At 45.5% G+C, this 26,930-nt stretch overlaps 1 protein-coding gene across 1 annotated transcript in view; it reads right to left on the minus strand.

The window, feature by feature from the left end:
- LOC124718949 (multiple epidermal growth factor-like domains protein 11) overlaps positions 1-26,930 on the minus strand; it is a 113,448-nt gene that overhangs the window by 27,515 nt on the left and 59,003 nt on the right. The window contains exons 5-6 of the mRNA XM_047244615.1: positions 13,526-13,664; positions 4,257-6,553 (exon numbers count right to left, since the gene is read on the minus strand). Coding sequence (XP_047100571.1) covers positions 4,257-6,553; positions 13,526-13,664 — 2,436 coding nt within the window. The remainder of the gene's footprint in view (positions 1-4,256; positions 6,554-13,525; positions 13,665-26,930) is intronic.

Raw genomic sequence — 26,930 nt, forward strand, 5'->3', positions numbered from 1 at the left:
TAATAAGTGAATGCTAATAAGAAAAGTATGCAGCTCCACGAATACTTAACTTTATATCGTCCTTTGGTTTACAACGTTCGTGATGAGACATTTCATACGATAACTATCAAAACTATGTAAGGCTAATGGCGCCTTGCTAGGTCGTATCCATGGACTTAGCAGAAGGCTATTCTGTCTCTCGGCAAATGAGAGAAAGGCTTCGTAAGTGTAGTCGCTAGCAAAGTCGTCGTACAACTGGGGCGAGTGCTAGTCCGTATCTCGAGACCTGCCTTGTGGTGGCGCTCGGTCTGCGATCACACAGTGGCGACACGCGGGTCCGACATGTACTAAATGGACCGCGGCCGATTTAAGCTACCACCTAGCAAGTGTGGTGTCCGGCGGTGACACCACACCAGGGTTTATTACGTTTTCAAATTTATACTGACTTTTTGATCACCCATTAGGACAATCCCCCTCCCGCTCCTCCCTCAGGCGCTTCCTATGAGCCGCTGCGGTCCAGGTACAGCGTCCATTCTCCCGCCGTCTGGGCGCTGCGTCCTAGGTCTTCTCCTTCAGGAGGGTCTGCCGGCGCCTCTCACGTTATTCTTCGCTCCTCCCCCGAAGTCGGTACACTCTGGGAAAAATTGGACGCATTTTACGTAAACACCAAGTGAAAACCATCTTCCGTCCTCCAAGCAAAACCAAGAGCCTTCTTGGTAGTGTCAAGGACAACCTTGGTCTACGTAAATCAGGGGTTTATCAGATACCTTGCCAATGCGGTAGTGTATACATAGGGCAGACCATTCGTACCACTGAGGACCGATGCCGAGAACATCAACGGCACACTCGGCTGCAACAGCCCAGTAAGTCGGCAATCGCTGAGCATTGCCTGTTGGAACTCCACAGCACGGATTATGACCAAAGTCCTGACACAGACTTCCAAATAGTGGGACTGTGTCATCAAAGAACCCTTAGAGATCAGAGTAAGGGAGCCACAACTAAATGGTGACAGTGGTTACATCCTTAGCAAGGCGTGGGAACCCGCGATCACCCGGATTAAGAAGAAAAAGAATATTTCCCAGTGTCCTATGCGCACTCATACCAGGCTGTTCACCCGAGATTTATTTCGTCATAAAATACTCCTGGAGAAATTGAAGAACCACATTCTCGCTCTGTTGCTCTACCTTTGGTCACCGGAAGGACTTCACCCGATAATCCCACTTCCTCAGAACAGTGCATCAAGAAATTGGAAATTTGTCGTAAGGTCTAATGGGACTAAACTGCTGAGGTCATCGGTCCCTAAGCTTACGCACTACTTAATCTATCTAAAACTAACTTACGCTAAGGACAACACACACACATTTATGCCCGAGGGAGGACTCGAACCTCCGATGGAGGGAACCGAGCGGACCATGACAAAGCGCCCTACACCGCGTGGCCACTTTTTATAAGCGTTCAGTTAACTTGGAATGCCAGAAGATGCTGAAGAAGATCACAGCAGAACGATCGAAAAGTCGGTTGAGTAACAAGAAACTGGGGAGACCTGAAAGCTTTTACCTTCAACGACAATGCACACGAGAGCCTGCACACTTACGTAAGAAGCAGAGTGCAGAATGAGATTTTCACTCTGCAGCAGAGTGCGCGCTCATATGAAACTTCCTGGTAGATTAAAACTGCGTGCCGGACCGATACTTGAACTCGGGACCTTTGAATTCCCGCAGGCAAGTGCTCTACCACCTGAGCTACCCAAGCACGACTCACGACCCGCACTCACAGATTCAATTCTGCCAGTACTTCGTCTCCTACCATCTACATCTACATCCATACTCCGCAAGCCACCTGACGGTGTGTGGCAGAGGGTACCGTGAGTACCTCTATCGGTTCTCCCTTCTATTCCAGTCTCGTATTGTTCGTGGAAAGAAGGATTGTCGGTATGCCTCTGTGTGGGCTCTAATCTCTCTGATTTTATCCTCATGGTCTCTTCGCGAGATATACGTAGGAGGGAGCAATATACTGCTTGACTCTTCGGTGAAGGTATGTTCTCGAAACTTTGACAAAAGCCCGTACCGAGCCACTGAGCGTCTCTCCTGCAGAGTCTTCCACTGGAGTTTATCTATCATCTCCGTAACGCTTTCGCGATTACTAAATGATCCTGTAACGATGCGCGCTGCTCTCCGTTGGATCTTCTCTATCTCTTCTATCAACCCAATCTGGTATGGATCCCACACTGCTGAGCAGTATTAAAGCAGTGGGCGAACAAGCGTACTGTAACCTACTTCCTTTGTTTTCGGATTGCATTTCCTTAGGATTCTTCCAATGAATCTCAGTCTTTACCGACGATCAACTTTATATGATCATTCCATTTTAAATCACTCCAAATGCGTACTCCCAGATAATTTATGGTATTAACTGCTTCCAGTTGCTGACCTGCTATTTGTAGCTAAATGATAAGGGATCTATCTTTCTGTGTATTCGCAGCACATTACACTTGTCTACATTGAGATTCAATTGCCATTCCCTGCACCATACGTCAATTCGCTGCAGATCCTCCTGCATTTCAGTACAATTTTCCATTGTTACAACTTCTCGATACACCACAGCATCATCCGCAAAAAGCCTCAGTGAACTTCCGATGTCATCCACAAGGTCATTTATGTATATTGTGAATAGCAACGGTCCTATGACACTCCCCTGCGGCACACCTGAAATCACTCTTACTTCGGAAGACTTCTCTCCATTGAGACCTTCCAAACTACATAGAATCTCTCCTGCGAACTAGCATTCCTGGGGGAAAGGATATAGTGGAGACAGCCTGGGGATGTTTCCAGTTTGGAAGGTAGGAGACGAGGTACTGGTAGAATTGAATCTGTGAGGGCGGGTCGTGAGTCGTGCTTGGGTAGCTCAGATGGTAGAGCACTTGCCCGCGGGAAGACAGAGGTGCCGAGTTCGAGTCTGGGTCCGGCACACAGTTTTGATCTATATCTACATCTACATCCATACTTTGCAAGCCACCTGACGGTGTGTGGCGGAGGGTACATTGAGCACCTCTATCGGTTCTCCCTTCTATCCCAGTCTCGTATTGTTCGTGGAAAGAAAGATTGTCGGTATGTCTAAAAAAATGGCTCTGAGCACTATGGGACTTAACATCTGTGGTCATCAGTCTCCTAGAACTTAGAACTACTTAAACCTAACTAACCTAAGGACATCACACACATCCATGCCCGAGGCAGGATTCGAACCTGCGACCGTAGCGGTCACGCGGTGCCAGACTGAAGCGCTTAGAACCGCACGGCCACACCGGCCGGCGTCGGTATGTCTCTGTGTGGGCTCGAATCTCTCTGATTTTATCCTCATGGTCTCTTCGCGAGATATACGTAGGAGGGAGCAACATACTGCTTGACTCCTCAGTGAAGGTATGTTCTCGAAATATCAACAAAAGCCCGTACCGAGCTACTGAGCGTCTCTCCTTTAGAGTCTTCCATTGGAGTTTATCATCTCCGTAACGCTTTCGCGATTACTAAATGATCCTGTAACGAAGCGCGCTGCTCGCCGTTGGATCTTCTCTATCTCTTCTATCAACCCTATCAGGTACGGATCCCAAACTGGTGAGCAATATGCAAGCTGTGGGCGAACAAGCGTACTTTAACCTACTTCCTTTGTTCTCGGATTTCATTTCCTTAGGATACTTCCAATGAATCTCAGTCTGACATCTGCTTTACCGACGATCAACTTTATATGACCATTCCATATCAAATCACTCCTAATGCCTACTCCCAGATAATTAATGGAATTAACTGCTTCCACTTGCTGACCTGCTATATTGTAACTAAATGATAAAGGATCTATGTTTCTGTGTATTCGCAGCACATTACACTTGTCTACATTGAGATTCAATTGCCATTCCCCGCACCATGCGTCAATTCGTTGCAGATCCTCCTGCATTTCGGACAATTTTCCATTGTTACAACCTTTCGATATACCACAGCATCATCCGCAAAAAGCCTCAGTAAACTTACGATGTTATCCACAAGGTGATTTATGTATATTGTGAATAGCAACGGTCCTACGACATTCCCCTGCTGCACACCTGAAATCACTCTTACTTCTCTTACCTAGGAACTCTTCAATCCAATCACACCATTGGTCTGATAGTCCATATGCTGTTACTTTGTTCATTAAACGACTATGGGGAACTGTATCGAACGCCTTGCGGAAGTCAAGAAAAACGGCATCTACCTGGGAGCCCAGGAAGTTTCAAGAATTACAGTGTTACTCACATGACATGTGTGCGATGTTGTAGCAAACGGACTTGGTCTCATCGCCTGGAAGCATTCTGAAGCCATCGAAGCACGTGCAAACCCCCGGCTTGGTGCAGTTGCCGTTGACGCAGCCGTTGGAGCAGACAGGAAGACACGTGGAATTTGTCTCGTCACCAGGGTCCATCTCGTACCCTTCCAGACACGTGCACGTCCACGGCGCAGAGCAGTTGGCGTTGGTGCAGCCGTCGGGGCACAAGGGTACGCATGTAGAGTTGAAAGAGTCGTCCGGATCGGCTTCATAGCCGTCCCAGCAGGTGCACGTTTCCGGTTCCGTGCAGTTTGCGTTCACGCAGGGAAACGAGCAAACGGGCAGGCACGTGGACGCGGTCGCATCTTCCAGATCCAGCTCGTAGCCCTCGAAGCAGGTACAAATCTCGGGCTCTGTACAGTTGGCGTTGGTGCACGGATTGGAGCAAATGGGGAGGCAGGTGGAACCGGACAGGTCCTCGATGTCCACCTCGTAGCCGTCGAAACAAGTGCAGATGTCAGGGTCTGTACAGTTGGCGTTAGTGCACGGAGTGGAGCAAATGGGAGTGCAGGTGGAGTTGGTCGCGTCGTCGGGATCTTTCTGGTAGCCGTCCAAACAAGTGCAAGTCGCCGGAGCCGTGCACTCGGCATTCACACAGGGGTCCGGGCAGATGGGGATGCAGGTAGCCCCCGACAGGTCTTCGGGGTCCCTCTCGTAGCCAGCGAGGCAGCTGCAGGTGTCTGGGGCTGTGCAGTTGGCGTTAGTGCAAGGATTGAAGCAAATGGGAGTGCAGGTGGTCGCTTCCTCGGGATCCTTCTGGTAGCCTTCTAAACAAGTGCAGGTCGCCGGGGCCATGCATTCGGCATTCACACAGGGGTCCGGGCAGACGGGGACACAGGTAGCCCCAGACAGGTCTTCGAGATCCCTCTCGTAGCCAGCGAAACAGGTGCAGGTGTCTGGGGCTGTGCAGTTGGCGTTAGTGCACGGATTGGAGCAAATGGGAGTGCAGATGTAGTTGGTCGCGCCCTCGGGATCCTTCTGGTAGCCGTCCAAACAAGTACACGTCGCGGGGGCAGTGCACTCGGCATTCACACAGGGGTCTGGGCAGACAGGGACGCAGGTAGACCCAGACGGGTCTTCGGGGTCCCTCTCGTAGCCAACGAAACAGGTGCAGGTGTCTGGGGCTGTACAGTTGGCGTTAGTGCACGGATTGGAGCAAATGGGAGTGCAGATGTAGTTGGTCGCGCCCTCGGGATCCTTCTGGTAGCCGTCCAAACAAGTACACGTCGCGGGGGCAGTGCACTCGGCATTCACACAGGGGTCTGGGCAGACAGGGACGCAGGTAGCCCCAGAGAGGTCTTTGGGGTCCCTCTCGTAGCCAACGAAACAGGTGCAGGTGTCTGGGGCTGTACAGTTGGCGTTAGTGCACGGATTGGAGCAAATGGGAGTGCAGATGTAGTTGGTCGCGCCCTCGGGATCCTTCTGGTAGCCGTCCAAACAAGTACACGTCGCGGGGGCAGTGCACTCGGCATTCACACAGGGGTCCGGGCAGACAGGGACGCAGGTAGCCCCAGAGAGGTCTTCGGGGTCCCTCTCGTAGCCAACGAAACAGGTGCAGGTGTCTGGGGCTGTACAGTTGGCGTTAGTGCACGGATTGGAGCAAATGGGAGTGCAGATGTAGTTGGTCGCGCCCTCGGGATCCTTCTGGTAGCCGTCCAAACAAGTACACGTCGCGGGGGCAGTGCACTCGGCATTCACACAGGGGTCTGGGCAGACAGGGACGCAGGTAGCCCCAGAGAGGTCTTTGGGGTCCCTCTCGTAGCCAACGAAACAGGTGCAGGTGTCTGGGGCTGTACAGTTGGCGTTAGTGCACGGATTGGAGCAAATGGGAGTGCAGATGTAGTTGGTCGCGCCCTCGGGATCCTTCTGGTAGCCGTCCAAACAAGTACACGTCGCGGGGGCAGTGCACTCGGCATTCACACAGGGGTCTGGGCAGACAGGGACGCAGGTAGCCCCAGAGAGGTCTTCGGGGTCCCTCTCGTAGCCAACGAAACAGGTGCAGGTGTCTGGGGCTGTACAGTTGGCGTTGGTACACGGCGTCGAGCAGACTGGGAGGCACCTGGAACGGGTACCGTCTCCCGGGACCATTTCGTAACCGTCCAGACAGGTGCAGGTCTCCGGCAGGACACAGTAGCCATTCTGGCAACCGTGGTGACACGTTGGCCAGCAAGTGTTCTTGTACGGCGCCTTCGGTGAGAGCTGGTAACTGGCTTCTAGTGGTGACCCCCTGGTAAGAAACGAAGACTCGTCTGTTAATCTGCTCCTTATGTCATAATGAAAGTTTCTTAAATAATTTAATGTTAAACTTTGTGCACAACAACCATTATGATAAAGCGTGGCACAGTAATTCAGAAGGAAACAGGGATAAAATGTGAGCACCCAAAGAATCACAAAGTACTATACATTTCTGGTTATTTGGGACATTTTGATCAACGAGGTTGACGAAAAAGAATTTTACATGGCCTTTTGACATTTTCCCACGTGTGTCAGCCTATGAATGTTTGTTTGATGGAAGATCTTTTTTTTTGTTAGTTTTCCATACATTAGGATTCCAACATCTAGTGTTTAGCTAGCAGCTGGATTGAATGCAGACTGGGTCAAGGCAACTGTTGATTGTTTTCCTGTTTTCTCGATAGTATCGTACTAGAACCTAGTACATAATTAAATCCACTTTGATCAGTGTTCCAAACGCAGTGTTGCTGTGCATAGACACTTGCAGTTTACTTCTTCGGTGCAATGGATCCAAACCTAAAAAAAAAAAAAAAAACTGGAAGCTCATACTCTCCAGGACAGTTAGCTTATTTCTGAGGGATACCTACTCTTCCTGCCACTAGATATTCAAGCTTCTGAATAATCAGATCAACTACAAACATTGCGAAAGTGTCATCATTCTGTCCTATGCCTTCTTAATTTGGGTGGCACAATATTTAAATTATATAAACAATATAAATTAATGATTTTGTTCATTTTTTCTGTATGTGTATGACAATATTAAACCAGTCAACTGCTTGCTGAGGTAACACAGGTGTGTAAACCCCCCCTCCCCCACTGTTGTGTTCAAACCAAAAGCTACACAATCACACCCCACTGCACATTAGAAATGTGAGATGGGTCCGTGTTTAAATACAACCAACCTGTAGTCTCATTGTAAGGTGGCAGATGTAATGAAGGTCAATTTCGCACATTTCATAAGAGTTTTATACATGTAACGAAAAGGTGAATATGACACCTAACTTACTTCGCTGGTAATGAGCAGATTTGCCTGTAAGTATGTAATGCAAAATGGATGACACTCAATTGACGGTATTAACACACTGCTCCTATATAATGCATTTCAATGAGCAGAAGGTGAAAGAAGCAGCGGGAGGAAACGTTTTTTTTATGGAAGCAGAGGTCGCACCACGAAAACCTCTTAGGGGGTGTCCCATGGCGGAAATCAGCGACCGGACAAGTGACGCATACTGGAGAGCAAGTAATGGGTCACCAGTAGCAGGACAGAAAGAAGCTTTAGAAAACTGCATTTTGGAATTGCAAATGAATACGAACAAAACCAGTGATGCAGCTGATCACGTTATGTACGCATTTAACTTCTAGGTGTCTGGAGCGGGCGGAAACGAATTAGGAAGGACTAAAGAGCAGAGATTTCGACGCAGTTTAGTGGTAGGGCCCTTGCGATTGGCAGAGAGTGTTTCCACAAAAATAAGAGGAACGCTCCTATTGGTCGAAAAAGGCTGTGACGTGGAGAATTAAAGAAGACAGGTGGGAAGACAGTTCGGCTACGAGAAAGACAAGAGCGAAATTTTCTGGTGGTACTCTTCTCTGAACTGACAAAGTGCAGAACGGGGCGCATAACGCTCTGTACTAATAGGAGATATTTGTGCGGCTCACATTCAGCTAGATATTAGCTGTAGCGTCATTGAGCCCCAACTGTGCAAAAACGAACCAGCCAGTTAGTTAATTGTTCTTGCGAGGATTGAGAGGGCATTTTAATATGCACGCTGCTCCAGCCATGCACATGCATATTTCCATATTCCAAGAATAGGGATGAGTACATGTTTTCTCGCATAACCAGAAACAGGGAGTTTCTGCAGCAAAGGCTTAATTAGTTTTTCTCGGAATTTGGAATTTCAGAGGACGACAGCAGCCATGCAGACGACAGCTCATCGCAGCTAAGGTAAATACTGTGAACAATGGTGTAAACTATTTGGGTCACCAGCTTGCATCCCCTGTAAACTCGAGCGAGCTTGTGTAATCTTTTGCTCAACTTGTCACAAAACTAACCATCCTCCACAGACTTGATTGTCCTCCTAAATAAAACCAAACTTTGATCCGGAATCAGGTGATTTATCGTAGTACTGTCCAACATCATAACATACTAACAAGGGAACCTCCCCATCGCACCCCCCTCAGATTTAGTTATACGTCGGCACAGTGGATAGGCCTTGACAAACTGAACACAGATCAATCGAGAAAACAGGAAGAAGTTGTATGAAAGTATGAAAAAAAAGCAAAATACACAAACTGAGTAGTCCATGTGCAAGATAGGCAACATCAAGGAGAACGGAATCTGAGGTGCGCCGTGGTCCCGTGGTTAGCGTGAGCAGCTGCGGAACGAGAGGTCCATGGTTCAAGTTATCCCTCGAATGAAAAAATTGTTATTTTCAGACAATTATCAAAGTTCAGGCACTCACACATAATCAACTTCGCTCTCCAAAATTCCAGGACATGTTCATATTTGCTTGGACATATGCAGGATTTGACGGTCTACACATGGAAAAATTTGAAAACGTTAAAAACATATGTTTTGACAGAGCACAGGGAAAACTGTGCGACTGTGAAACTGTTGCATTCATTTGTTGCAGTTTATGTGACAAACTCTTATGTTTTCATCACTTTTTGGGAGTGATTATCACATCCACAAGAAAACCTAAATCGGGCAAGGTAGAAGAATCTTTTTACCAATTCGCCAAGTGAACAAGTTAGGTGGGTCGACAACATACTCCTGTCATGTGACGCACATGCCGTCACCAGTGTCGTATAGAATATATCAGATCTGTTTTCCTGTGGAGAAATCGGTTGACCTATGACCTTGCGATCCAATGTTTTCGGTTACCATTGGAGAGGCACATCTTTTCGTCTACTAATCGCACGGTTTTGCGGTGCGGTCGCAAAACACAGACACTAAACTTATTACAATGAACAGAGACGTCAATGAACGAAGGGACAGATCATAACTCTGCGAAAATAAAGAAAGTAAACTTTTCACTCGAGGGAAGACTTGAACCAACGACCTCTCGATCCGCAGCTGCTCACGCTAACCCCGGGACCACGGCGCTCCTGAGCTCACGTTATCCTTGATATTGCCTATCTTGCACATGGACTACTCAGTTTGTATATTTTGCTTATTTTTTCATAGTTCCATACAACTTCTTCCGGTTTTCTCGATTGGTCTGTGTTCAGTCTTTCAAGGCCTATCCATTGTGCCAACTTATAACTAAATCTGAGGGGGGTGCGATGGGGAGGTTCCCTTGTAAGAATAATTTCGTAAAGAAACTTCTAGTTAAAATTTACCATTGTTCCGTTAACTTTCGGGTGTGCAGCCGCAAGAATTCTCCTTCTGCTTCCAATATTTCGGCCGTATAACGTTCAGCCATCTTCAGAGTGAGCCCCAAGACTGTTGTCCAGTGCTCGTTTCGTCCCTTTATACTCGTGTACGGCGCCACTGCGCATGAGCATACCGAGCGAGGTGGCGCAGTGGTTAGACACTGGACTCGCATTCGGGAGGACGACGGTTCAATCCCGCGTCCGGCCATCCTGATTTAGGTTTTCCGTGATTTCCCTAAATCTTTCCAGGCAAATGCCGGGATGGTTCCTCTGAAAGGGCACGGCCGACTTCCTTCCCCATCCTTCCCTAATCCGATGAGACCGATGACCAAGCTGTCTGGTCTCCTTCCCCAAAACAACCAACCAACCAACCGCATGAGCATGAAAGAAGGTTGTATACATGGAAGAACCCTGGAGATACTAAAAGGTATCAGATAGATTATATAATGGTAAGACAGAGATTTAGGAACCAGGTTTTAAATTGTAAGACATTTCCAGGGGCAGATGTGGACTCTGACTACAATCTATTGGTTATGACCTGTAGATTAAAACTGAAGAAACTGCAAAAAGGTGGGAATTTAAGGAGATGGGACCTGGATAAGCTGAAAGAACCAGAGGTTGTACAGAGTTTCAGGGAGAGCATAAGGGAACAATTGACAGGAATGGGGGAAAGAAATACAGTAGAAGAAGAATGGGTAGCTTTGAGGGATGAAGTAGCGAAGGCAGCAGAGGGTCAAGTAGGTAAAAAGACGAGGGCTAGTAGAAATCCTTGGGTAACAGAAGAAATATTGAATTTAACTGATGGAAGGAGAAAGTATAAAAATGCAGTAAATAAAGCAGGCAAAAAGGAATACAAACGTCTCAAAAATGAGATCGACAGGAAGTGCAAAATGGCTAAGCAGGGATACCTAGAGGACAAATGTAAGATTGTAGAGGTGCATATCACTAGGGGTAAGATAGATACAGCCTACAGGAAAATTAAAGAGACCTTTGGAGAAAAGAGAACCACTTGTATGAATATCAAGAGCTCAGATGGAAACCCAGTTCTAAGCAAAGAAGGGAAAGCAGAAAGGTGGAAGGAGTATATAGAGGGTCTATACAAGGGCGATGTACTTGAGGACAATATTATGGAAATGGAAGAGGATGTAGATGAAGATGAAATGGGAGATATGATACTGCGTGAAGAGTTTGACAGAGCACTGAAAGACCTGAGTCAAAACAAGGCCCCCGGAGTAGACAACATTCCATTGGAACTACTGACGGCCTTGGGAGAGCCAGTCCTGACAAAACTCTACCATCTGGTGAGCAAGATGTATGAAACAGGCGAAATACCCTCAGACTTCAAGAAGAATATAATAATTCCAATCCCAAAGAAAGCAGGTGTTGACGGATGTGAAAATTACCGAACTATCAGTTTCGTAAGTCACAGCTGCAAAATACTAACACGAATTCTTTACAGACGAATGGAAAAACTAGTAGAAGCCAACCTCGGGGAAGATCAGTTTGGATTCCGTAGAAATATCGGAACACGTGAGGCAATACTGACACTATGACTTATCTTAGAAGATAGATTAAGGAAAGGCAAACCTACGTTTCTAGCATTTGTAGACTTAGAGAAAGCTTTTGACAATGTTGACTGGAATACTCTCTTTCAAATTCTAAAGGTGGCAGGGGTAAAATACAGGGAGCGAAAGGCTATTTACAATTTATACAGAAACCAGACGGCGGTTATAAGAGTTGACGAACATGAAAGGGAAGCAGTGGTTGGGAAGGGAGTAAGACAGGGTTGTAGCCTCTCCCCGATGTTGTTCAATCTGTATATTGACCAAGCAGTAAAGGAAATAAAAGAAAAATTCGGAGTAGGTATTAAAATTCATGGAGAAGAAATAAAAACTTTGAGGTTCGCCGATGACATTGTAATTCTGTCAGAGACAGCAAAGGACTTGGAAGAGCAGTTGAATGGAATGGACAGTATCTTGAAAGGAGGATATAAGATGAACATCAACAAAAGCAAAACAAGGATAATAGAATGTAGTCTAATTAAGTCGGGTGATGCTGAGGGTATTAGATTAGGAAATGAGACACTTATAGTAGTAAAGGAGTTTTGCTATTTGGGGAGCAAGATAACTGATGATGGTCGAAGTAGAGAGGATATAAAATGTAGACTGGCAATGGCAAGGAGAGCGTTTCTGAAGAAGAGAAATTTGTTAACATCGAGTATAGATTTAAGTGTTAGGAAGTCATTTCTGAAAGTATTTGTATGGAGTGTAGCCATGTATGGAAGTGAAACATGGACGATAAATAGTTTGGACAAGAAGAGAATAGAAGCTTTCGAAATTTGGTGCTACAGAATAATGCTGAAGATTAGATGGGTAGATCACATAACTAATGAGGAAGTATTGAATAGAATTGGGGAGAAGAGAAGTTTGTGGCTCAACTTGACCAGAAGAAGGGATCGGTAGGACATGTTCTGAGGCATCAAGGGATCACCAATTTAGTATTGGAGGGCAGCGTGGAGGGTAAAAATCGTAGAGGGAGAGCAAGAGATGAATACACTAAGCAGATTCAGAAGGATGTAGGTTGCAGTAGGCACTGGGAGATGAAAAAGCTTGCACAGGTTAGAGTAGCATGGAGAGCTGCATCAAACCAGTCTAAGGACTGAAGACCACAACAACAACAACAACAACAACAACAACCTTGGTCAGCGGCAGAGACGTTGGTCGGCGGCAGAGACGTTGGTCAGCGGCAGAGACGTGTACAATGCGCGAGTTGCATCTATGACTCCGCAGTCGATCTGTGTTGGCATATCGATGTATCCTTCTGAGCTGCACTGTGACGACGTCTTTGTGAGTTTATTACACCAAGTGCCGGATTCCATGATTTATCAAGGTTGACACTACCATCTCTATTAATGACGTTCGTCGTCAAGCGAATCTTAATTGCCTCCTTCACTATCGAGTCCCAAAAAGACGATGTAGTTGCCAAAATTTCGACGTTGTCATACAACATAGATGGCTGAACGCTATACGGCCGAAATATAAGAAGAAGAAGAAGGAGATTTCTTGCGGCTGCACACCCGAAACTCAAAGGAACAGTCTTTGCGCCACCAAAACCTGAAGATTCAAAAATTTACCATTGTTGTGTTTAGGATTATTTCACTTTCTGAGGACGAGATGCGTTCGTTTGACAACTGTCGTAACATTGTCACATTGTTAACTGTGTAAATGAGTGTATTTCTGTGATAAGATGGCAACAACATTAAAACAAAAATATTTACGGCTTACACAGTTGTTCTGTCCTCAAAACTTCACATCATCATGAACCTAATTTGGTTTTATGATAATTTAATCTTGTTGTGCAATGGCCTTGCCCCAGTTGATATATCAGTTCCCGTCAGATCACCGAAGTTGAGCGCTCTCGGGTATGGCTGGCACTTGGATGGGTGACCATCCGGGCTGCCACGCACTTTCCATTACCAAATTGAAGGCTTCCTTGAGGCCTTAGGGTGTTTTCTAGCGACCGACTTCTTCTTTTTGTCAAGCTATGCTACAAATAATACAATAAACGCAATGTACATACCAGAGTCCTGGCCTACCTGTGCGATGGTAGTGGCCCATGGTCACTGTATCCGGGCAGGCAGCTACAGGTGTCCGGCGCAACGCAGTCTGCGTTCACACATCCCGAGCTGCAGACCGGCCGACACACAACAGGTTTGTTCTCAGCTTCTGCCTCACCTGGAAATACAGATGCATGGCTGTCATCAAGTCATTCTACTTTCTACACACTACTGTGTAGTCAATGACCGGCCCAGAGGACCCACTCCATTCCATGCAAACACAGCAGCACCATTATGGGGCCACCACCATCTTACACAGTGCCTAATTGGGTCCATGGCTTCATGAGCTACACTCGATCCTATCATCAGCTCTTACCAACTCATATCGGGACTCATCTGACCAATCGTCTAGTGTCCATCCGATATGGTCGTAAGCCCAGCAGAGGAGCTGCAGGCAATATTATGCTCTTAGCAAAGGCACCGCATCGGTCGCCAAATTTCGCTGCCCTGTCCTAACGGACACGTTCGTCGTCCGGCCCACACTGATTTCTGCGGTTATTTCCAGCAGTGTTGCTTGTTTGTTAGCACTGATAACTCTATCCAAACACCACCACCCTCGGTCGTTACGTGATGGCCGTCGACCACTGTGTTGTACGTGCTGGAATGGGGTGGGGGATAATGCCTCAAATTTGGTATATTCGGTATACTCTTGACACTGTAGGATAGGATAGGAATATTGAATTCCCTTAAGATTTCTGAAACGGAATGTCCTGTGCGTCCAAGTACAACTACCATTCCGTGTTCGAAGTCCGTTAATGCCCATAGTACGGTCATAATCACGCTGGAAACCTGTTCAAATGAATCATCTGTGTACGAATGTCATCTTCGCCAACGCACTGCTCTGTTATACCTTGTTCAAATGGCTCTGAGCGCTATGGGACTTAACTACTGTGGTCATCAGTCCCCTAGTACTTAGAACTACTTAAACCTAACTAACCTAAGGACATCACACACATCCATGCCCGAGGCAGGATTCGAACCTGCGACCGTAGCAGTCGCGCGGTTCCGGACTGCGCGCCTAGAACCGCTAGACCACCGCGGCCGGCTGTTATACCTTGTGTACGCGATACTACCGCCATCTGAATACGTGGATATCGCTATCCTACGACTTTTGTCACGCTGCACGAGTACTTTAGCAGCTCATTTTATATCTCTCACTACATTTTTAACTTTTGGTAAGCTCTACTTTCATTCATGTGTGATAAGAGTTTAGGATACGAACCAGCTACGCTGTGTTTATGTTTTAGTATACTTTAATTAATTGTCTTCTTATGCCGGCCGAAGTGGCCGTGCGGTTAAAGGCGCTGCAGTCTGGAACCGCAAGACCGCTACGGTCGCAGGTTCGAATCCTGCCTCGGGCATGGATGTTTGTGATGTCCTTAGGTTAGTTAGGTTTAACTAGTTCTAAGTTCTAGGGGACTAATGACCTCAGCAGTTGAGTCCCATAGTGCTCAGTGCCATTTGAACCATTTTTTTTGTCTTCTTATGACGTGTTAATAGGGCAATACCTCAGCCTCCGAATCTGACTGACTGATAGATTTAGAGGGGTTATTTGACTAACAGCGAGGTCATCAGTCCCACAATCCAAAATGTACGTGTGTAAGAGGCGTCCGCGAAAAGTTGACGAGTTCGAACTACAAAGTAAGGAATAAAAGGAATGTCAAATCTAAGAACTGGAAAAACAGAGGGATAAAAGAGTGGTCCTTGCCGGGGGGAGTGGTTGTGGGTTCCAAACCCAGAAAACAAGAAGAGAGGCCCCCGACCACAACCACGCTGTCTCTGATCCAGAAGGAAAGCAAAACCTTATAACTGAAAATAAAAAAAAAAAACTTTCCGTGAATCGTCCGCTAATATTAAAGACAAGGAATTCATACGTCCATACTTACTACGAAGGGGCATTCCACTAGTATATGGGATACCCTCCGAAGCTGAGTGATCAGTACGGCTGACTGGCGTGCAGAGGATCCGAATTCGAATACCGGTACTGCGAATGATTTTTCCTTGGTGGAAGGACTGGTACGGGATGCATTCATCCTCCTGAGCCCAACTGAGGAACTGCTTGACCAAGCAGTAGCGGCTTAGGTCAGGAAAAACGAGCGCGGTGTGCTGACAACATCCAGTGAAGCCATCGGTAAAGGATGATATGGCGGTTGGGCGGGCTATAATGCTCCATGTCGGACCACAACGCGGTGAAGGGGGAGCGGTCGAAAAACACTGACATTTTTTTATTGCGGAATATGAATGTATATATATTGAAGAATTATTTGACAAAACGTTATGCGCGAAATCCTAAAAGTAACGATTCTTTGTGCGTTTGAAGCCCTCCCTTCGTTGCGTGAGATGTTTATTGCCGATTGTAATGGTGAAAATGTTTAGCAAGGTCTCGAACACATAGCAAACTTTCACCCGTTGGTAGACGCTCAGTCAGCTGTTTCATGGCTGGGTTAGCGTCAGCCGACGTCATTCGCAGACGAGTGTTTTTATTTCCGATTTGAAATATGGAACAGTAGCAGTTCGCCTGGAATTATGATATCTGCAACTAAAATGTTACGGCCCTATAATTTGCAGTATTCTCAGAAAAATGTGTTATACATAATGCGGATATTTTATGAAATTACGCCATTACTAGACCTTCCATAAGAAATGTGACTTCACAAACGTTCCACTGCTTAAGTCTCTCAAAACTTTTTTCCCAAGGTAATGATCTCAATGACAGCCATCCATTTGTGTAATACTGACATGCTCGGTCAATTACAGTTTTGATCTGGAAAGGGCTGGTCTTCGGAGACAGCTATTTATACATTCACTGAGCCATAATCAAAATGTGAAGGTGACAAAATATCATGAACTGGAACATGTCCTGAGTTACGGAACGCGTTTGACTAAGTCAGTGATTACTAACATATTGTATCACAGAAATTTTTATAGGATGTACATTCCACGGATTAGTTCCAGATTAAGAAAGAAGAAGCACAAAGACTTTATAAAAGACATATTTACGCCAGTGACTGTAACACGTTCTTTATTCCACGATTTCAATTTCGGCTTTAGGCCATTATCAAGCGAAGATGTTATGGCTGTTAGGCCACGTCAATCTAAAATGAGCTGACACATTTATATGGCCTAAGGCTGAAATTGCAATCGTGAAAAAAGGAAGTGTTACAGTCACTGACGTAAATATGATGTCTTTTATAAAGTTCTACATGACTGCCAATCCCAGTGTAAAAAGTTAATTAAGAAGCACAAGGAGATCCAGTATCGCGAAAGGTGAGTCACATCTTCTGCAAAGTGAGAGATCAGAATGTGCGTTCGGCAGGTTTCCATCAAAGGTCCAATACTGTACCGTCTCTTAACGATTTATCATTTTGTTTGTTTCACGAGAGCAAAATAGTGCTTTCCTTCGGATGCTCCAGAAATCAAACTGCAAAATATCAGAGCAGCCAAAATCAGTCATTCAGCTCTGATGGCCAAAATGTAGAGCACAAGTGAATACAATTCAAAAGCATTGTACAATACTCCGTAACCAAATATCTGCCCAGTTAAAGTTGTGAGCAGTGAGAAAGAGTTAATGTGGTTCTTTATACGCGTTGAGAACGTTCCTACAAAAGGAAAGAGACTCTTGCCACAGATTTAAGCGATTGGCAGTGCATAGTTAAGATAAAAACTGAACAAGACAAACTGAGCGTAGGAAGAGCAAAATATTTCCAACTGATCTGACTAAAATTCCTAAGAGTTTCTGGTCCTACATAAAGTCAGTAAACTGATCGAAACCAGCTATTTAGTCCTCTGATTAACTTACCGACCAATGGGAACGTATAGTGTGGTTCTTCCGTACTGTCCCTCATGCTGAAGAACGGCGGGATAGAGAACAGCCACGCGATTGGTTAGAAGCGCCATGTCACGGATTGCACGGCCCCTCCCACCGGAGGTTAGTTATGTGTGTGTGTGTGTGTGTGTGTGTGTGTGTGTGTGTGTGTGTGTGTTGTTGTTGTTGTTGTAGCGTAAGTTAGTTTAAGTAGTGTGTAAATCTAGGGACCGATGACCTCCAGTTTGGTCCTTTGGGAATTAAAAGACTGTAAGTAAGCTGATTCGGTTTCAATGTTAGTAACGCCACGTAGTGCTCTGTATGAAAATCACTGACTGTGCCGTGTGCAGTCTGTGGCTGGTTGGACTCATCGTTAGAATATTCGCTTGTGTAGTGTTGGGCAGTTGGAGGTGAGCCGCCAGCAGTGGTGGATGTGGACAGAGAGATGCCAGAGTTTTGAGAGGTTACTATAAGCGTACGATCTGGACGTGTGTCCGTCAGAAAAAGGAAATTTGTAAGATTGGATGTGATGAACTGATATATATATATATATATACAATGACTTTTGAACACTATTAAGGGCCGGCCGGTGTGGCCGAGCGGTTCTAGGCGCTTTAGTCTGGAACCGCGCCACCGCTACGGTCGCAGGTTCGAATCCTGCCTCGGACATCGATGTGTGTGATGTCTTTAGGTTAGTTAGGTTTAAGCATTTCTAAGTTCTGGGGGACTGATGACCTCAGATGTTAAGTCCCATAGTGCTCAGAGCTATTTCAACCATTTTTGAACACTATTAAGGTAAAATACATTGATTGTTCTCTGTCAAAATCTTTCATTTGCTAACTATGGCTATCAGTAGTTAGTGCCTTCAGTACTTAGAATCTTTTATTCAGCTGGCAGTATTCGCGCTCGCTGTATTGCAGTGGTTCGAGTAACGAAGATTTTTGTGAGGTAAGCGATTCGTGAAAGGTATAGGTTCTTGTTAGTCAGGGCCATTCCTTTGTAGGGATTATTGAAAGTCAGATTGAATTGCGATAAAAAATATAGTGTGTCAGTTCAGTGATGATCAGAATAAGTAAAGAGAGAACTGTCTGAGTACGTTCAGTTTTGCTCAGCTGTTTGGAAATCAAGGTTCAACATTTGAACACTTGATAGAGAACAATTCTGGCAATGTTTTTCCAACAATGAAGTATGGTGTGAATGGGGCCTATGGTTAGAGACAAAAGAAGTGTACCGGAGAAAGTCTATGAAATAATATTAATTTACCAAATTCGTGGAGACATAAGAATGGATGTGTAAGTCTCCAAATTGATATGCCCTAAAGAAAATAAAATAATGCAACATTGAAGATCAAATTTTCTCAGGTGTTTTGTCGTGTTGCTGATCCTTCACAGGTCCTATAGTTGCAAGGAAAAAGACAAGAATCTGATGTCTATGAACTCATTTTGTGTAACGAATTGGCGGGGTTATCAGCTAGGGACTGTCGCCTAACGAAAGACTATAAAGAGTAACGAAGGACCGTCTGTGCGGATTTGATTGCACTTTACGAGGCTGACTGTCTCATTTTTTGTCGAACTACGTCCGAGGGGAAGAAAGATTCGGTTCATCACTTCGCATCGGAAACGGAACTGGAATCCGTGGAGTAACGCCACACCACATGTACTCCGAAGAAAAAGTTCGAAACCGCACCGTCAAACGTTAAAGTTATGGCGGCGGTCTTCTGGGACTCTGAGGGCCTTATTCTGTTTGACGTGCTCCCTCACGGTGCAACATTCAAGTCGTAAGTATTTTGCTACCTTCAGGAACCGCCTTCAGCGCGTTCGTCGATACAAAAATGCAAAGGAACTTCTCAGTGACACCGGAAGTCCGCACCCACGGGGAGCTCACAAAACTTCACTCGACTTTTCTTATTCATCCACCCTACAGCCATTTGTTTGGCCCCAATGAAGAATGCACTTGTAACACCAATATCGATCGTGAGTAGTTTATACTGTGTAATTATGTGTATGTGACTGTGAAGTGTTTATTCTTTACTAATGAAGGTCGTTGAATTGAAGTTTGTAATATATGTATTATGAAAACTAAAATAATATTTAAAATCTTTGTGAAGTAAGTATGTTCAGTATGAGAAATTGTACTTTGAATGCTAGTTCATGCTTAGGGAACCTGTATAGTATAAAAGGTGTAGGGAACCCCCTCCGTTACGGAAGTGGCTTGGCGAGCATTAAAAGGTGGATTTGGTGGTCGATCTGGGCAGCTACGGGGCGAGCATGCTACTTAGTCAGTGGCTAGCCGTTGTACGGTTGACATCGACGGTGCCAAGTGAGGCATTTGGAAGCTAATCTACACTACTGGCCATTAAAATTGCCACACAACGAAGATGACGTGCTACAGACGCGAAATTTAACCGACAGGAAGAAGATGCTGTGATATTCAAATCATTAGCTTTTCAGAGCATTCACACGAGGTTGGCGCCGGTGGCGACACCTACAACGTGCTGACATGAGGAAAGTTTCCAACCGATTTCTCACACACAAACAGCAGTTGACCGGCGTTGCCTGGTGAAACGTTGTTGTGATGCATCGTGTAAGGAGGAGAAATGCGTAACATCACGTTTCCGACTTTGATAAAGGTCGGATTGTAGCCTATCGCGATTGCGGTATACCGTATCGCGACATTGCTGCTCGCGTTGGTCAGCGTCCAATGACTGTTAGCAGAATATGGAATCGGTGGGTTCAGGAGGGTAATACGGAACGCCGTGCTGGATCCCAACGGTCTCGTATCACTAGCAGTCGAAATGACGGGCATCTTATCCGCATGGCTGTAACGGATCGTGCAACCACGTCTCGATCCATGAGTCAAAATATGGGGACGTTTACAAGACAACAACCATCTGCACGAACAGTTCGACGATGTTTGCAGCAGCACCGACTATCAGCTTGGAGACCATGGCTGCGGTTACCCTTGACGCTGTATCACAGACAGGAGCGCCTGCGATGGTGTACTCGACGACGAACCTGGGAGCACGAATGACAAAAAGGAATTTTTTCGGTTGAAACTAGGTTCTGAGTACAGCATCATGATGGTCGCTTCCGTGTTTGGCGACATGTCGGTGAACGCACATTGTAAGCGTGTATTCGTCATCGCCATACTGGCGTATCACCCGGCGTAATGGTATGGGGTGCCATTGGTTACACGTCTCGGCCACGTCTTGTTCGCATTGACGGCACTTTTAACAGTGGACGTTACATTCCAGATGTGTTACGACCCGTGGCTCTACCCTTCATTCGATCCGCATGTTGCACGCCCTGTACTGGCCTTTCTGGACACAGAAAATGTTCGACTGCTGCCCTGGCCAGTACATTCTACATCCACATCTACATTTATACTCCGCAAGCCACCAAACGGTGTGTGGCGGAGGGCACTTTACATGCCACTGTCATTACCTCCGTTTCCTACTCGCGTATGGCTCGCGGGAAGAACGACTGTCGGAAAGCCTCCGTGCGCGCTCGAATCTCTCTAATTTTACATTCATGATCTCCTCGGGAGGCATAAGTAGGGGGAAGCAATATATTCGATACCTCATCCAGAAACGCACCCTCTCGATACCTGGCGAGCAAACTACACCGCGATGCAGAGCGCCTCTCTTGCAGAGTCTGCCACTTGAGTTTGCTAAACATCTCCGTAACGCTATCACGCTTACCAAATAGCCCTGTGACGAAACGCGCCGTTCTTCTTTGGATCTTCTCTATCTCCTCCATCAACCCGATCTGGTACGGATCCCACACTGATGAGCAATACTCAAGTATAGGTCGAACGAGTGTTTAGTAAGCTACCTCCTTTGTTGATGGACTACATTTTCTAAGGACTCTCCCAATGAATCTCAACCTGGCACCCGCCTTACCAACAATTAATTTTATATGATCATTCCACTTCAAATCGTTCCGTATCCATACTCCCAGATATTTTACAGAAGTAACTGTTACCAGTGTTTGTTCCGCAATCATATAATCATACAATAAAGGATCCTTCTTTCTATGTATTCGCAATACATTACATTTGTATATGTTAAGGGTCAGTTGCCACTCGCTGCACCAAGTGGCTATCCGCTGCAGATCTTCCTGCATTTCGCTACAATTTTCTAATGCTGCAACTTCTCTGTATACTACAGCATCGTCCGCGAAAAGCCGCATGGAACTTCCGACACTATCTACTAGGTCATTTATATATATTGTGAAAAGCAATGGTCCCGTAAAACTGCCCTGTAGCACGCCAGATCTCTCATCAATTAAAACGTCTGGTCAATGGTGGCCGAGCAACTGGCTCGTCACAATACGCCAGTCACTACTCTTGATGTACTGGGGTATCGTGTTGAAGCTGCATGGGCAGCTGTACCAGTACACGCCATCCAAACTCTGACTATATGCCCAGGCGTATCAAAGCCGTTATTACGGCCAGAGGTGGTTGTTCTGGGTACTGATTTCTGAGAATCTATGCACCCAAATTGCGTGAATATGTAATCACATGTCAGTTGTAGTATAATATATTTGTCTAAAATGTGAAGACATCGAAAAAGATATGATTGTCGGAAGGACAGACTCAGCATACAGGAAAGTCTAAACAACCTTTGGTGGCATTAAAAGCAACGGCGGTAACATTCAGAGTGCAACGGGAATTCCACTGTTAAATGCAGAGGAGAGAGCAGATAGGTGGAAAGAATACATTGAAAGCCTCTATGAGGGTGAAGATTTGTCTGATGTGATAGAAGAAGGAACAGGAGTCGATTTAGAAAAGACAGGGGATGCAGTATTAGAATCGGAATTTAAAAGAGCTTTGCAGGACTTACGCTCAAATAAGGCAGAAGGGATAGATAACATTCCATCAGAATTTCTAAAATCATTGGGGGAAGTGGCAACAAAACGACTATTCACGTTGGTGTGTAGAATACATGAGTCTGGCGATATACCATCTGACTTTCGGAAAAGCATCATCCACACAATTCCGAAGTCGGTAAGAGCTGACAAGTGCGGGAATTATCACACAATCAGCTTAACAGCTCATGCATCGAAGCTGCTTATAAGAATAATATACAGAAGAATGGAAATGAAAATTGAGAATGCGCTAGGTGACGATCAGTTTGGCTTTAGGAAAAGTAAAGGGACGAGAGAGGCAATTCCGACGTTACAGCTAATAATGGAAGCAAGGCTAAAGAAAAACCAAGACACTTTCATAGGATTTGTCGACCTGGAAAAAGCGTTCGACAATATAAAATGGTGCAAACTGTTCGAGATTCTGAAAAAAGTACGGGTAAGCTATAGGGAGAGACGGGTCATATACAATATGTACAACAACCAAGAGGGAATAATAAGAGTAGACGATCAAGAACGAAGTGCTCGTATTAAGAAGGGTGTAAGACAAGGCTGTAGCCTTTCGCCCCTACTCTTCAATCTGTACATCGAGGAAGCAATGATGGAAATAAAAGAAAGGTTCAGAAGTGGAATTAAAATACAAGGTGAAAGGATATCAATGATACGATTCGCTGATGACATTGCTATCCTGAGTGAAAGTGAAGAAGAATTAAATGATCTGCTGAACGGAATGGTCTAATGAGTACACAGTATGGTTTCAGAGTAAATCGGAGAAAGACGAAGGTAATGAGAAGTAGTAGAAATGAGAACAGCGGGAACTTAACATCAGGATTGGTGGTCACGAAGTCAATGACGTTAAGGAATTCTGCTACCTAGACAGTAAAATAACCAATGGCGAACGGAGCAAGGAGGACATCAAAAGCAGACTCGCTATGGAAAAAAGGCATTTCTGGCCAAATGAAGTCTACTAATATCAAATACCGGCCTTAATTTGAGGAAGAAAGTTCTGAGGATGTACGTCTGGAGTACAGCATTGTATGGTAGTGAAACATGGACTGTGGGAAAACCGGAACAGAAGAGAATCGAAGCATCTGAGATGTGGTGCTATAGACGAATGTTGAAAATTAGGTGGACTGATAAGGTAAGGAATGAGAAGGTTCTACGCAGAATAGGAGGGGAAAGGAATATGTGGATTGGTTGGTTGGTTGGTTTGGGGAAGGAGACCAGACAGCGAGGTCATCGCTCTCATCGGATTAGGGAAGGACGGGGAAGGAAGTCGGCCGTGCCCTTTGAAAGGAACCATCCCGGCATTTGCCTGGAGGGGATTTAGGGAAATCACGGAAAACCTAAATCAGGATGGCCGGACGCGGGATTGAACCGTCGTCCTCCCGAATGCGAGTCCAGTGTCTAACCACTGCGCCACCTCGCTCGGTGAATATGTGGAAAACACTGATAAGAAGAAGGGACAGAATGATAGGACATCTGCTAAGACATGAGGGAATGACTTCCATGGTACTAGAGGAAGCTGTAGAGGGCAAAAACTGTAGAGGAAGACAGAGATTGGAATACGTCAAGCAAATAATTGAGGACGTAGGTTGCAAGTGCTACTCTGAGATGAAGAGGTTAGCACATTAGCACAGGAAAGGAATTCGTGGCGGGCCGTATCAAACCAGTCGGTAGACTGATGACAAAAAAAAAAAAAAAAAAATGGATACCCGTTTATATTCTGCATTTCTTCTTGGTGTAGCAATTTTAATGGCGAGTAGTGTATATTGAAAACTTGCATCGGATGTGGATTTGTCTGTCGAATGGTATTACGGAATGCCTCTAAAACGAGAAAAATACGTCGCCTAGAAGAATTCCTAAAGAGCATGGGACCAGTCAGCCGCCTCATTTCTTGCCACCCCTATTGCGCCACTGCTCCGCCAACTTCAGGAACACAGATATGTAATATAGCATGGACCAGTATATTTGTGTGAGTGTTTGCAATAATAATCGAAGTGCTATAAACTTGTGTTTTGAACCCTAACTTTATTCAGATCATGAACCGATGCAGGATGCTTTCCTAAGTGCGCAGAAAACCGAGTACCCTGTGTCTAATCAAACGATGATTTGTTTGTGTGTGTTAAATGTGCAATAATTCAGTGCCAAAGTGTATAAAATACCTGCTTCACAGGTGATGAAAAGGCACACAGAACTAAACTTATTTGAAAAGTAATGTAGCCTTGATTGCTGTCATGAATGTTTTTGTTGAGATTAATCGAGTACAGCGTTGAGTAATTAGCTTTGAAGGATGAAAATTTAAACTATTCGAAGTAGGACTAATAATTAATTATGACAGAACTGAACTTAACTGCAGAAATTATCGTAGAGTTTGCCTAATGAGACAGTATCAGTTTATGGGTCCACAATTATATTCTTCTCATACCAAAAAGATATTTGGAATATTAGCTTTACTAAAGAAATCAGATATTTGCATATTAATGAGAATATAAAAATTGTATATGTGGTATTGTTTAATTATATTTGTAATATTTCTAGGCCAGTTAAGTCAGAACTCTTTCCATACCCAAATTTAGTTCAGTGTCCCGTACAGTTTCATCTTAATACTGTGTTACGTAATGATTGTGATTACGACTGTTACTATGAGGGCTGAAGGAAAATCTTTCATTCTATGATTACTAGCTGGTGCATTAATAGTAACTATTGCTACCCACCACTTAGATCGTCCTGTATTCTTGTGTATCCAATGCACTGTTCAAAGGGAGTGTTAATGAAAGTTACTTTAGCTGCGCATGTTCAATTTCCTTGAACATAATGTTTCTAATTATTATGCCAAGTAGGCTGGCGACCGTTTGTTATTTCATTTTTATGCACTTCTCAACTCTCATTAACCCCAAAGTAATGTTTTCTATTAATTGCCAATGATACGAAATTACTGTTTGATACCCTCTCTCCATTAGGTAAAAACACGGTCAAACATCAAATTCCTCCCAGAAGGTAACGCTAGTTTGTGAGCATATTGTTACACTTGGCGCAAACTTGCAATATAGTGTTATACACTCTGTGGGAAGCAGTACGTAGATGATGCAAGGTTATTGATGCAGTTGACCAGTAGAATGGCACCGTGCGGTCATACAGGCCCAATAAAGTGGCGCAAGGCCGTCGCATTGAACGGAGATTAGGTTGAAAAGTGGCTTTTTGTAGCCAAAAGAGTGGGGACTGAGGTGGTGTAGTGGAATGGTCAATAAAACCAATCTTCTTTTGGGAAAAAAAGTATTACATTACTTACTAAACGCCGATGGTATGATGCCGGTGGATATAGTACAGTACTTTTAAACTGCAGATTGTGTACAGTAAAGGCAACCTTTCTTTCAAAAAAAATGGTTCAAATGGCTCTGAGCACTATGGGACTCAACTGCTGAGGTCATTAGTCCCCTAGAACTTAGAACTAGTTAAACCTAACTAACCTAAGGGCATCACACACATCCATGCCCGAGGCAGGATTCGAACCTGCGACCGTAGCGGTCTCGTGGTTCCAGACTGCAGCGCCAGAACCGCGCGGCCACTTCGGCCGGCCAACCTTTCTTTAAAAACTGTCGAATCGTCATTGCTTTTCTTTTATTGTGGTCTAAGAGAAGCGAAACGGTGCCCTGGTAGAGGATGTCTGCAGAGAGCTATGCCATGACAGGAACTCTTTTCGTGCTTCAGGGAACTGGAAGCTTCAACCCAAGGACACTCAGTCCTCGTATACTGAGCCGTGCTGCAGCTCGCGTTGGTACTGTTTGTAGGTTTCGTTCCTTCGTTGGAGGCCAGACCACATCGTTTGGTTGACGTGGTTGCGGTTTTTGTCTACGTCTCGTGTTTACTGGCGCCACTTGGTTTCACAAGCAGTGCCTATCTGCTAGTGGCAGCAGCGGCGGTTATCTGTATGTAGTAACTGTTGCCCTATCTTTGGGGCGACGTCGTGGTTCTTCCGGGTCGTGTCAGTGTGAAAGTTCGGTTGGGGACTCAGGAGGAGCCAGGTCCGCGCTGTGCCAGAACACGCCGGGACCGCTGGCGGGCACGCATGGACTGCCGGATGGAAGGGCTGTGGTCACGAGGGTGCATGACCTCGTCGTAAACCGGATCCTGCAAGCTTCAAGCTGAGTGCATTTGGATTCAAGTAGAGAAACCTCCTCCATTGTGAGATTCTCCAGTGACTTGGGTTCATGTTGCTGCTCGTAGTGTCGCTGAAGCGAAGAGCAGCGAGTGGAGTGCTTGGGGAACGAGGATCTGATTGGTTTACCTCGACTTCTTGTTACTACTTATTGCGTTCAGTTTGTTACTATTTGTTTAGTTCAACCAGCGGTATTTTTCCTGCCTCATGGCCGCTAACGCCCCATTTACCCCCCCATGGGGTTGTGTATGTAACGGCAGTGTACGTTTCCTCGCTTTGCCGCTGCTGTCTGGTGAGGCGTGTAGTTTTGCTTTCTTGATTGTAGGCCGGTTCGCGATTCTTCTACCTTGGTGGTAGTGGTTCCTTTCTCGTTCCGGGCGCTCTAAGCACAGTATTATGCAGGCGGAGTCCAGACCGCCGGTCCCGGCTTTGGCGTATTGTTCCATCGTTGCATTTGGTTTTTCGGACGTCAGGTAGCTTCAGCAAGATTATTATTACTCACTCGTTAGACTGCCACTAGTCTGAGTTACCATCTTGCGAAGTGAATGCGACTCT

Source organism: Schistocerca piceifrons, chromosome 10 (genome assembly GCF_021461385.2).
Source record: "Schistocerca piceifrons isolate TAMUIC-IGC-003096 chromosome 10, iqSchPice1.1, whole genome shotgun sequence".
NCBI classification, from domain to species: domain Eukaryota; kingdom Metazoa; phylum Arthropoda; class Insecta; order Orthoptera; family Acrididae; genus Schistocerca; species Schistocerca piceifrons.